A 12,238-nucleotide genomic window follows, 5' to 3' on the forward strand; every position below is an offset into this window, starting at 1 on the left:
CCCTAAAGTTTTCATTTTGCCATTTTTCAATCAGCCCCTTCCCCTCCCAGGTGACCACATTTTTTTTTTAACTATCAGTATATATTGGCTTTCCTTCTTACTGGGCTTCTGTATTTAGCTTCCTTTGCTTAGTATACTATGTTTGGGGATTCACTCATATCGCTGGGAGTATCCACAGTGTATCTTCTTTTACTGCTAAATAATGCACCATTTCTGAACACATCATAGTCTTTCATGTTGCTGTCAACAGCTATCATGACTGCTCACAAACTTTTTTTTTTTGAGCCTGCTTTCACTCTGTTTGAATGAAAACCTGTGAGAAGAATTTCTGGGTCGAGGATGGGTGTATGTTTAGCTACAAAGTGCCAAACAGTTTTCCATCGTGGTCTCTGCTCACCGTCATATGGAAGCTTTGATTGAAATATCGCTTGCTCGAATTTAGTTCGTGTTTTTGTCTTCGGCTATTCTAGTAGGCATGAACTTGCATCTTCTGGTTTTGATCTGCATTTGCCCATTGTCTCCTTTTGTGTAGCGATTTCTTCCAAGACTCAGTGAGACCCAGGAGCTTCTAAAGGGACTTAAGTCCCTGAAACCAACCAGATGCGCAAGACTCCTCCTTCCCAAGGCTAAGTAAGCAATAAGGACTGCTGAGGAGACTCACATCAGTCAGGCTGCCTGAAGAGACACTCAGACCTGTTGGGCTGCCTGAAAGTCCCACAGTGAGCTCCAAGGTTCCAGCTGTCACAAGCAGTCGCCATATTGGTGGGTGGGGCTTTCGGTGTTGCGGCTCCCTTTGAGTCATCCCTACTCCTACAAGTAGCCCTCACTCACATGCCTGTAAGCTACTTCTTCGGTTCACCAAGGTGGACTTGGTTGGTGTCCTTACTTTGGTCTCTTGTCAGTTTCCTATCTGTGCTGAGTGGACATCTGTTGAGGTCTCCCCAGGAACAGTGCCACACAACACACTTGTATGCCACTTTTCATGAAGGGTCTGTCAAGGGCTTTTGTATACTGTTTTGTAGTGGGGGAATGGTGGCCACTGTTAACTTGAAGGAGTTCCTTATGTTTTTCATACAGTTCTTCATCAGAAATACGTTCTGCTACAGACAGGCCAAAATCACTCAGTTGGGAAATCATTAGAATGAGTAAACAGTCTCTGCCAATATTTTTCCAGTTGCACTCGAAAAGTAGATCACAGCCTGACACTCCCATATAAAACTCCTTGGTAACTCCTGACATTTTAACTTGACCCTTGAAGCCCTGGATGGCTGGTTCTTAGCAACTCCTTCCCCTCTGTACCCTCATTGCACTTGTTCCGTAAGCACATCAAGCTGCTTTCAATGTGTAGTTTGCACTAACTAATCCCCCTCTGAGAATACCCCTTCCTCATCCCGCTGCACAGAGGGCACCACCTCATCCATCAGGTCTAGGCTAACATGTCTCCTCCTGAGAAGGCCCATCCTGACTATCTTCCCCAAAGCAGTCACTACCAAGCATGTACCCCACTGCTCAGACCATTTCATCCTTAGTGCTTAACTACAAAGAATATACACACGCTTATTTGTTTACTTAGTTCTTGTTTATCTTTCCTACTGGCAAGTCAAATCCATACATTCTGTCCTATTCAACATAAGGACAGGGTATACCATCTATAAGTCACTGAACTAACATTTGTTAACAAATAACTCTATAAAATGACAGGCTAATTCATGACCAATGGCTGGCACACTTTGCAGCATGCACATTTAAGTATTTGTATACATTTCTACGTAGGTAAATTCTGGGTCTGGGCACAAGGTGCTAAAATGATGTAAATAGTCCCAATAAGCCAAGTGCTGTCTACAACAAAGGCTTGGCCTTACAGAATCATTGGCCTCACAAATATCTATTTAATATTTATTTGTTGTAGGGATTCTTATGGTCTTTGAGCCCATGGCACATGTAACATCTAAATGTCTTCTCACATTCTAGTTTCTCTCATTGGAGGGTCCTTCTTTCTCTTCCCAGAACAAAACCTAGTTGACATTTCCAGAAACAGGTTGGACCTCTTCCTCAGCAATGCCCTTGTGTGTTAGCCATGTTTTTCTCACGGTATTCACTACACTGCCTCAGAAGAACTGTTCACATGCGTGTCTCCCTCTTAGACTGTAAGCGTTTCAAAGACTAAGACTGGAGGGCCGCAGTTATAGGAGAAGCAAGTGCTCAGTACTCATCACCGAATGTCAAATGAATACATAATTTATTGTGTAATGGTGGCATTACATCTAAATGACCATCTTAGGTAGTGATGTCATCAGTAACATGTAGTGCAGTGTTGATGGACAGCTTAACACCATTAACCCTCCTATCCTCTCCCTTAAATCTCAGGAAGTAAGGGTCTTTGAAACTTTATCTTCTAGACCCCCTATGAAGCAGATGATACTCTACATGATACATTGTACAGCTTCGAGGAACTCCTCAGAATTTCAAATCCCAAATGATATCATAGCAGTAAAACATGTGGCCTGACAGTAGTTTTGGTTTGTCCTTTGGCCATCACAACCTACTTTTGAATGACAAGGAGCTGAGATCATCACCAGTTTTCCTGACTGTCCTTTCTGGTTTTCTTATCTCTCCCTTATTTCCTTTGGCCTTCTGAAGGGGGTTACAAGCTTGGAATACCTGGTATAGGTTCTTTTGATCATTTACCAGTGCATAACAAGTTGGGATGTATGGGAAATTTGTATGTGAATAGAAAATGAAAGAACTGATCCCACAACCCTCTCAGAACTTCCTTTTGTTGGTATCTATTTGGGTGATGATAGTTTTGAAACTGGAAAATCAGTATCTACACCATCACAAATAATGATGTGTATTAGGGATATGAGCCCCATGAGCTGCCTCATTTCAAAAACTGTCCCACTGTGAAAGGAATAGATTGAACTATCAAAGACTGAGGGGCAGGAAAAAACCCTGAGTAAATGCCAAGGAATACATTGCAAAGAGAAAATCATAGAGGTCGCCCAGCAAAAAATGCATGCCCTGAAAGGAAATCTGTAAACAGTCAAAATTCCAGACCTTGAGGCAGGGGCTCTCCTGTTGAGTTGTTGCTGTTTGCTCTGATGCTGGATGCCTGGAGAACACGCTTTTTCTGAGCCTTAGGAAATACAGTCTTACTGCCCAGGCCTCTTCGTTCTGGGAAAACAATGTGTAACACATCTAACCAATCAAAAGCCATCAAATTCTCATTCCTGTTTGAGTGTTCTTGAAGACAACTATGAAGAGGGACTTTTTCTAATAGAATGCTGTGTGTCCATGGATGCTTTGGCTCCCACAGGTCTAGAAGTAGGTGGGTGTGTGCGTGCATGCATGTGTGTCTGAGTCTGTGTGTCTGTGTGTTTATGAGTGTGTGTGTGTGTGTGTGTGTGTGTGTGTGTGTGTGTGTGCGCGCGCGCATGCATGCATGCATGCATGCATTTCACAGGACCAGAAATCATCTTGACTAAAACAGACCTCAGTACTGCCCCCACATACAATCGGGTTTGAGAGTTAAGTAGACATAGAGGCATGAAATGAAAAGTTTTAATGCTGGCAGAAAAGGGCATGTTGCTTGGGCAGAAGAGCAGCTTCGCAGTCACAGCCATCTGAGGGGAGAACTGGTATGACAGGGTGGTATAAGTGACTTTAAGTAGGCAGTGATGGGGGGGTGAGAACCGTGACACACCTGTGTCACTCACATTTTGACTCCAGTGTCAACAAGTCTGGCCCCTGCTTCTTACACATTACAGGACTCATCAGGAACAATTAGAGTCGGACACTCACCCAGCAAGCGGAGCACAGAGGTTGACACTGCTTTCCCAAGAGCATTGGTGGCTGTGCAAATGTAGGTTCCTTCATTGTCGAGGGAAGCATTCTGCAACAACAGGGATCCATTGAAAAGCAAGGAAACATTGTCACTCAGAGATCCTCCTCTCTTCAACCAAGTTACATTAGGCTGAGGGACACCTTTGGAACAAAAACAAATATGACAAAGGCAATTCCTTTAAGAACAGGGCCACAGAACTATGAGACAAATACCATTTAGTGTTTGGAGCATAAGTCAGGAAATGGGTAAGGCATAGCTAATAGGAAATGGCTGGTTGTGTTTTTTTTTTTTTTTTTTTTTTTAAAGGTTTATTCTACATACAGCATTTTTCCTACATGTATGTCTACATGCCAGAAGAGGGCCCCAGATCTCATTACAGATGGTTGTGAGCCACCATGTGGTTGCTGGGAATTGAACTCAGGACCTCTGAAAGAACAGCCAGTGCTCTTAACCTCTGAGCCATCTCTCCAGGCCCTAGCTGGTTGTGTTTTTTAAGGCCTATGTAGGAGGAATCATGGCACAGCAAAGGCTTTGGTCCATGTGGCAGCTCATCAGTTCATGTATTATATTAGGGGATAGGAGCCAGTGATATTGCCTCGCTCTGGGAATGGAAGGGATTTTGAAGTTAGGCAGGTCAGTGGGGAAATGGTTAACAAAGAAGGAGTTGGTGGAGCTGAGGTAAGTGGAGGCAGAAGAATTCCTACTACTGAGTTGTTGCCAGGAAGACTTTGAAAAACAAATATATATATATATATATATATATATATATATATATATATATATATATATATATATTAGAACTTCGTTGCTATGCACATGCAATGGGAACGGTCCTCCTTGGGGAAGATTATATGATCCTTAGAGAAACAGATTTGCTTCACTAATGAGTTCTATAAAAAGTGTCATTTTAGAGAACAAAAGGAAGTGTTAAGTTTGGGTCTGGGTCAGTTGAGGCAGAGGCTTCTAGAACTATCACAGGAGCCTGGGCACAGAGGAAGACAGAAGAGCTGAAAAAAAATGTCTTCATCCACATCTTGATAAGTATTAGCTTTTTTGCTGGGCTATTGAAACTCAGGATGATTTCACTTGATTCTTGAGAGTGAAGGGTGCCTCAGGTGGTGCCTGGGACTGAACTAGGTAGCTGGTTTGAGGGATGTCCTCTCCTCCTAAAGTGCTCTGGGTTGGGGGGAGAACATGGGATGGCTTTCTGAAAAAATCATCTCCTCACTATTATAATGACATGTGCAAAGTACCTTGCAGCAGGCAGAAGGCATGGCCCAAGAGCCTGGTGCCACTTCCAAATTCTCACAGTCACTCCTTCTTCCTTGGAGGGAGTCATTGTGTGCTCCATCTTACTGCTGAGGACTCTGTTAAGCCTTGGGAATTCAGCATTCATTGTTCCATCCACCATACCAAGTTTGCCATTCAAGTCTACACCAAGCTTGCCATTCAAGTCTCTATACCAAGCTTGCCATTCAAGTCTCTATGCCAAGCTTGCCATTCAAGTCTCTATACCAAGCTTGCCATTCAAGTCTCTATGCCAAGGTTGCCATTCAAGTCTCTATACCAAGCTTGCCATTCAAGTCTCTATACCAAGCTTGCCATTCAAGTCTCTATGCCAAGGTTGTCATTCAAGTCTCTATACCAAGCTTGTCATTCAAGTCTCTTTAGGGCATTTGTTATGTGTCTTTAGAAAAATCCGATTTACTTAGAGATGTCATGTGTACATGCAGAAACTACAGATTGATGCTTGTACTGAAGTACTGAACCAAACCCAAGTGTTTTTGTTTTTGTTTTGTTTTGCTTGCTTTTTAAAGAGAGAGAGTGCAAGGAGAGACAGCTGGAATTAGAGGTGTGGGGGTTTTAGAAACCTAGTACAATGGAAACTTCCTAGAATCTAAGAGAGCAATCCTAGTGAGGACTCCTAGTAATGGAGGATACGGATTCTGAACTGGACATCTTTTGTAGCTAGGCAAGGTTTCCAGTGATGGGACTGGGTTGAATTTGGTTGAGTTGTTGGCCAAGGGGGTCCATAGAAATCCCTAAAGAACCCATGCTGATGCTAAGACAGAGGGTCGATCTCCAAAAACTGACAGTAGAACTCCATTGCCAAGGACAGCATCCATTACAGCTCACTGAACACAGAGAGGTTGAGCTGGTGCCTTCACGGAGCCTTCAGCCCTACATCCTCTTTGGCATGGGAAGGTACTTGGCAGGCTACCAAAAGTGAAACCTGGACACCAATCCAGCCACAAAACCATCGACCTATAACCTGTCCTGCCTGCAAGATGTGCTGGGGCAATGGTGGCACAGAACTTGTGGAAATGGCCAACCAATGTTTGGTTTAACCTGAGGCCCACATTACAAGAGGGAGTCCGTGCCCTACACTGCCTGGAAGGCCAGGAACCAGAGACTGGATAGCCCAGAGACCTAGGGTAGAACAAAATAGTCTTGGCCAAAAAAAAAAAAAAAAAATCACTGACATGATTTCTAATGACACTCATAGATCTGTGCCTTGTCCAGTCATCATCAGAGAGGCATCCTCTGACAGCAGATGCAGAGACCCATATTCAGATATTATGTGAAGAGAAAGTCTAAATTGGAAGTTTTCATGGAGTCCCTCCCCTCAGAGCTAGGCGACTCCCGTGAAATAAGGGTTGGAAAGATTGTAGGAATCAGAGGGGATGAAGGAGAATATGGCCCACGGATCAACTAATCAGGGCACACATGAGTCCACAAAGACTGAAGTGGTATCACAGGGCCTGCAAAGGTCTGCACCAGGCCTTCTGGGTATATGTTACGACTATTAGCTTGTGGGTTAGGGGGACTCCTAACAGTGGGAGCAGGTGTGTCTCTGACTCTTTAGCCAGCACCTGGGACTCTTCCTCCTGCTGGATTGCCTTGTCCAGCTTCAAAGTGAGGCTTTTGCCTTGTCTGACTGTATCTTGTTTTGTCCTGTTTGGTTGTTGTCTCTTGGAGGCCTGCTCTTTCCTGAAGGGAAATGGGAAACTGGAGTCGGGGGAGATCTTAGGGATGGGGGTAGGCGGGGTAGGGGAGCTGGGAGATGTGGTGGGAGAGGAAACTGATGCTGTTCATTCTCTAGAAGTGGGAACAGAATGGAAAAGTTGCTGCCTTGGGTGGGAAGGGAAAGGCTGCTCTCATTCTCTTCTATTATTTTGTTAACTTTGGACATCACACTGGATTCCAGCAGCCTTAAGTGCAAAAGGAATGTGGAATAAGAACAGGAATGTTATCATGTTTAGATGTAATATCTGAGGGCTTCAAAACCTGCGTCTGAGTCTGAGTTGGTGGCTCTCAGGGATTTCATCTTTAATCCTATGGCTTTGTATGATCTGTGTGTGACTGGGGGATTTCCAAGGGTGTTACCTCAAGAGTCTCATCTTCTGATCGCTCCATCAAATAACTACAATATATGGGCTGGTGTGATGGGGTTTTGCAGGTTTGACTAAGTTTACAAGTCAGATGACCTTAAAATAATATCTGGATGGACCAATGCCATTCTGTGAGTCCTGAAGATCAGAAAAGCAGAGCAGACGTGGTTAGAGATGTAAACAGGATGGAGTAGGAGTGACAAGGCCAAAGAGCATGTATGAGGGCACGGCCTTCCACGGATGATTTTAAATGAAGGGATCCATGAGCCAAAGAAGGCAGGTATCTTCGAAAACCTGGGAGTTGCCTCCAGCTGACAGTAACAAGCAAGTGGGTCCTTGAGTCCTGCAACGAGTAGGAACTGAATTCTGCCAACAACAGGAAGGAGATGAATCCCCAGAGTCTCCAGACAGGAGTTCACCCTCAACAGCCCCTTCATCTGACCTTTGATCCTCTGGATAGAGGAGTCAGCTCAGTCACACTCTACTGACTGACCTATAGAACTGTGCAATAATAAATTAGTGTTTTTAAGTTTGTAGTAATTTGTTACAGCAGCAATACAAAATGAATATCTTGATAATGACACATGCACGTATTTTTTTAGCTTCTTCTGTACACATATACATAGAAAAGTCACAGCTATTAAATGAGATTCAGAGCCACATAATTAGATTCAGAACATCTTTTAACTAGAATGCAGGTAGCTTTCATGCATTTCTTAATAAAGTCTCTCCTAAGTGGCTTATAGTTGTTGGAAAGTTTGGTTGTGGTGTCAAACAAGGTCAAATGCACATACATGTACACACATGTATAACATATGATACATATATAAAATGTATAGTAGCTATTGATTGCTATCACTTAAAGGAAGTTATGAAGCTTATTTATCTTGTTTCTGTCACCATAATAGATGACTTAATTTTGGTAGGTTTTTAATTGTTTTCTTCTTTATTTAAAAAAGGTAACAATTACCCCAAGTGCCCCTCCCCTCCGTGCCTCCTGATCCTGGTCCACACCTCTGGCAGAAGCTTCTCACCCCCAGAGGTCAGGCCAGCATCCTGAACCCTAGGTAATCTGACCCTCACCCCACCCTCTCTCATCCAGCCTAACTCCAACTGCCCCTCCTCTCCTCTTTACCATATCCTGGGCAACATTTCTGGCAGAAGCCTTCCACCCCATCAGAGGCCAGGCCAGCTTCCTGAAAACCACGTAAGCCACCATCCAAACCAACCCTCTCCTGCCCTACCCAGCATAACCCAAGTGCCCCTCTTCTCCTTGCCACCTGATCGTGGCCCACACCTTTGGGGAAACCTCCCATCTTCCACCTCATCAGAGGCCAGGCCAGAATCCTGATCCCCAGAAGCCAGACCAGCATCCTGAACTCGAGACCAGGCCAATTCCCTGAAAATCAGGCAGCAACCTCCTACCCCACCAGAAGACAGACCAGCATCTGAACCCAAAGAGGGCCCAGCCAGATCAGAGGCTACACACACACAGCCAGAACCAAACTTGGGCAGCAACCCTCTGCTGGACCAGAGGCCATCCAGGCCATCAGAAGTCCAGCCCCAACACAGGCAGAGACCCTCTACTCAACCACAGGCCATGGAACACAGAAGACCAGAAAGGAAACAGAAACCAAGGAAGAAAACATTCATCCAACAAAGACAAACCTAGAAATGGTCACCTAGACCTTTAATCACTCCGAAACCAGATGCCTAAACTATCAGTGTAAGAACACAAGAGCTAAGGCATTATGTCACCATCAGAGCTCACCCATCCCACTACAGCAAGCCCTGAATATTCCAACACAGTGGAAACACAAGAAAATGACCTTAAAACCAACTTAAAGAGGAGATGAAAAACTCCCTTAAAGAAACTGAGGAAAAGACAACCATAAAATTGGAAGAAATCAACAAATCCCTTAATGAATGCCAAGAAAAAACCAACAGGTGAAGGAAATGATTCAAGACATGAAAATAGAAACAGAAGCAATAAAGAAAAAACAAACAGGAAATTCAGGAAATGGATGATCTGGATAAGTGAACAAGACCTACAAGCATCACCAAGAGAATTCAAGAGATGGAAGATCAAAAACACCCATCACATCTTATGCTGGAGAGCATGTGGAGCAAGGGGAACATATCCCCATCGCTTGTGGGAGTGCAAACTTGTACAGCCACTTTGGAAATCAATATGGCAGTTTCTCAGAAAATTAGAAAGCAATCTACCTCAAGATCCAGCTATACTACTCTTGGGCATATACCCAAAGGATGCTCAATCATTCCACAAGGACACTTGCTCAACTATGTTCACAGCAGCTTTATTCATAATAACCAGAAGCTGGAAACCACCTAGATGTCCCTCAACTGAAGAACTGATAAAGAAAATGTGGCACATTTATGCACTGGAGTATTACACAGCTGTTAAAAACAATGACATCATGAAATTAGAAGGCAACTGGATGGAACTAGAAAAAAATCATCCTGAGTGAGGTGGATAAACATGGTATCACTCATAAGTGGATATTAGCTGTAAAGCAAAGGAGAATCATGCTACATACAGTCCAGAGCCTCAAAGAGGCTAGGTAACAAGGCTCAAGGGGCAATAGAAGAGATTTCATGGGTGGACTGGGGGCAGGTGGGGATGGGAACACGAGGGATCAGGTGGGGGCAGGGGGTGGGGAGAGTACTGATAGAGCTGGTTGGAAAGAGTGTCATTTTAGGGTCAGGCAGAAACCTAGTGCAAGGGAAACTCCAAGAAATCTACAAGGATGACCCCAGCTAAGACTCCTAGCGAAAGAGGACACTAGCCTGAACTGGCCTCCTCCTGTGACCAGGGAGACTACTAGTGGAGGGATTTGGACGCCAACCCAGCCATATAACCTTCGACCTACAGTCTGTCTGGCCTATGAGATGTGCTGGGATTGGTGCCTAGCCCAATAGTCATCAAAGAGGCTTCACCACCAACTGGTGGAGACAGATGCAGAGACCCACAGCCAAACATTAGGCTGAACTGGGGTAATCCTGCTGAAGAGAGGGAGGAAGGATTATAGGAGCCAGAGGGGTCAAGGACACCACAAGAAAACCCACAGAATCAACCATCCTGGGCTCATAGGAGCTCACAGAGACTGAACCGCCAACCAGGGATCCTGCATGGGACTGACCTAGGTCCTTGCATATACGTGACAGTTGTGTAGCTAAGTCTTCCTGTAAGACTCCTAACAGTAGGAGCAGGGGTTGTCTCTGACTCTTCTGCTGGCTTTTGGGACCCGATTCCGCATGCTGGGTCACCTTGCTTAGGCTTAATACAAGGGGAGGTGCTTAGTCTGACTACAACTTGATATGGCATGTTTTGTCAATGTCCACAGGAGGCCTGCCCTTTCCTCCAGAGAAATGGAGGAGGAGTGGATGAGGGGAGACAAAGGGGAGGTAAGGGGAGGGACTGGGAGGAGAGGAAGAAGGAGAAACTTCGATCAGGATGTACATTTTTTTAAAGGTGACAATTCCGGGACTAGAGAGATGATGGCTCAGTGGGTAAGAGTGTTTGCTGTTCTTCCAGGGAACCTGAGTTCAGTTCCCACATCCATGTCGAGCCTCCCGCGACTGCCCATAACTCCAGCTCCAGGGGTCTGGTGCCCTCTTCTGGCTTCTGAGGGCACCTTCACACATACACAGACATGCACAGACACATTCACATAAATAAAAATAAATCTTTAAAAAGAAAGAGCTGCTAGGAAGACTGTAACTTATTTTTGAGGTAAACAATTACATCATTTACAAAAGGTTGTAATTTTATCTCTCCCAATATTTACATTTGTGATTTCATTTTCTTGCCAGTGTTTACAGAATAGTGCTGTGTAATACCTTCAGTGGCAAGTGCTGTCAAGTGAATATCTGTATCCCACCCCACCCCAACCCACCCCACCCCGCCAAATTCATACACTTAAACCTAGCCCACAATTCCTGATGAACAGGGTAGATTACTAGTCCTTGAGTAGTTAAGAACCTTTTCCAAGAAATACATGAAACAGTGCTGTTTCCAGCACTGGACTGAAATGTTGCTGGGATGCTGAACACTGACTTTCAAGAGGGTAAGTCAGGGTGAGATTCCTCCCAAACAGCTCTTTTTCTTTCAGCAATCTGATGAGGCTCCAGCAGACAGCCTCTGAGTTAGCTCAAAGTCCCTGGGAAAACCAGCCAGACTCACTCTCCTAGGGTGTCCTGGAGGAGTGGCTTACGCACATGGGGCTTGTTCGAGCAGCCTAAAGAGAGCAAATGGAAAGCCAGAGAAGTTCTCTGGGGCCCTATATTTATAAGATTGGCTCTCTAAGGAGGATAAAAAATTTTTCCTTCAGAGCATCTTGCCTTTATAGGCAAGAGCTCTATAGCAGAGAGAGAAGAATTTAGAATTTAGAGCTCCTACTGCAATCCAAATGACTGGAGGAGACAAGAGAAGAGGCAGGGATAGGCATAGCCAGGGGATGTGACACGTTTGCCCCCTCCCAGATCTTCAACTTCCATTTTCAATCTGTTGGTAATGATGAATACCATTAGTGGTATTCAATATTGTTAGTGGAAAGCAGTCCAGGATTCCTGTTCTGCTTCTGATTGGTGGGGGGCAGACATGTCTGGACAGTTTAACACAGTAGTCAAAAACAAGGGGGCCCAGGTCAGGCAGAAAGTGGGTCCAAAAGGTTCTATAACATTCAAATGCTGGAACTGCCATAGCTTAGAAACAAGCACACTTGGCCCCATGCCTCTGTATGGTAAGGGTACGATGCTGAATCTGCAGTCGGTGAAAACCTATGGCTGCGAGAAACACCACACCCAAAAACAATGTGCAGCGAGGCTTTAGATGTGAATAGAGAGACAGAAGCCCCATTGTTGAGAAGCCAACTTGGGGACCTTACACTTAGAAACATCATGACACCTGCAAATGTTTTCAAAGGACTGAAGAGAGCAGAGGATGAAGACGGATCCTTCATCCTGCTGCCCTTTGCAGGCT

At 44.7% G+C, this 12,238-nt stretch overlaps 1 protein-coding gene across 3 annotated transcripts in view; it reads right to left on the reverse strand.

The window, feature by feature from the left end:
- The window catches only part of Adamtsl3 (ADAMTS like 3), a 296,131-nt gene that overhangs the window by 14,872 nt on the left and 269,021 nt on the right, over positions 1–12,238 (reverse strand). For 2 of the 3 annotated variants that reach the window (XM_052712357.1, XM_052712358.1), the window contains exons 24-25: positions 3,802–3,984; positions 3,058–3,174 (exon numbers count right to left, since the gene is read on the reverse strand). In XM_052712357.1, the coding sequence (XP_052568317.1) occupies positions 3,058–3,174; positions 3,802–3,984 (300 nt within the window). Of the gene's footprint in view, positions 1–3,057; positions 3,175–3,801; positions 3,985–12,238 lie in introns of those variants that run through there. The other variant, XR_008212849.1, reaches the window with a different exon arrangement.

This window comes from Peromyscus californicus, unplaced genomic scaffold (assembly GCF_007827085.1).
Source record: "Peromyscus californicus insignis strain IS unplaced genomic scaffold, ASM782708v3 Scaffold_4__1_contigs__length_199733344, whole genome shotgun sequence".
NCBI classification, from domain to species: Eukaryota; Metazoa; Chordata; class Mammalia; order Rodentia; family Cricetidae; genus Peromyscus; species Peromyscus californicus.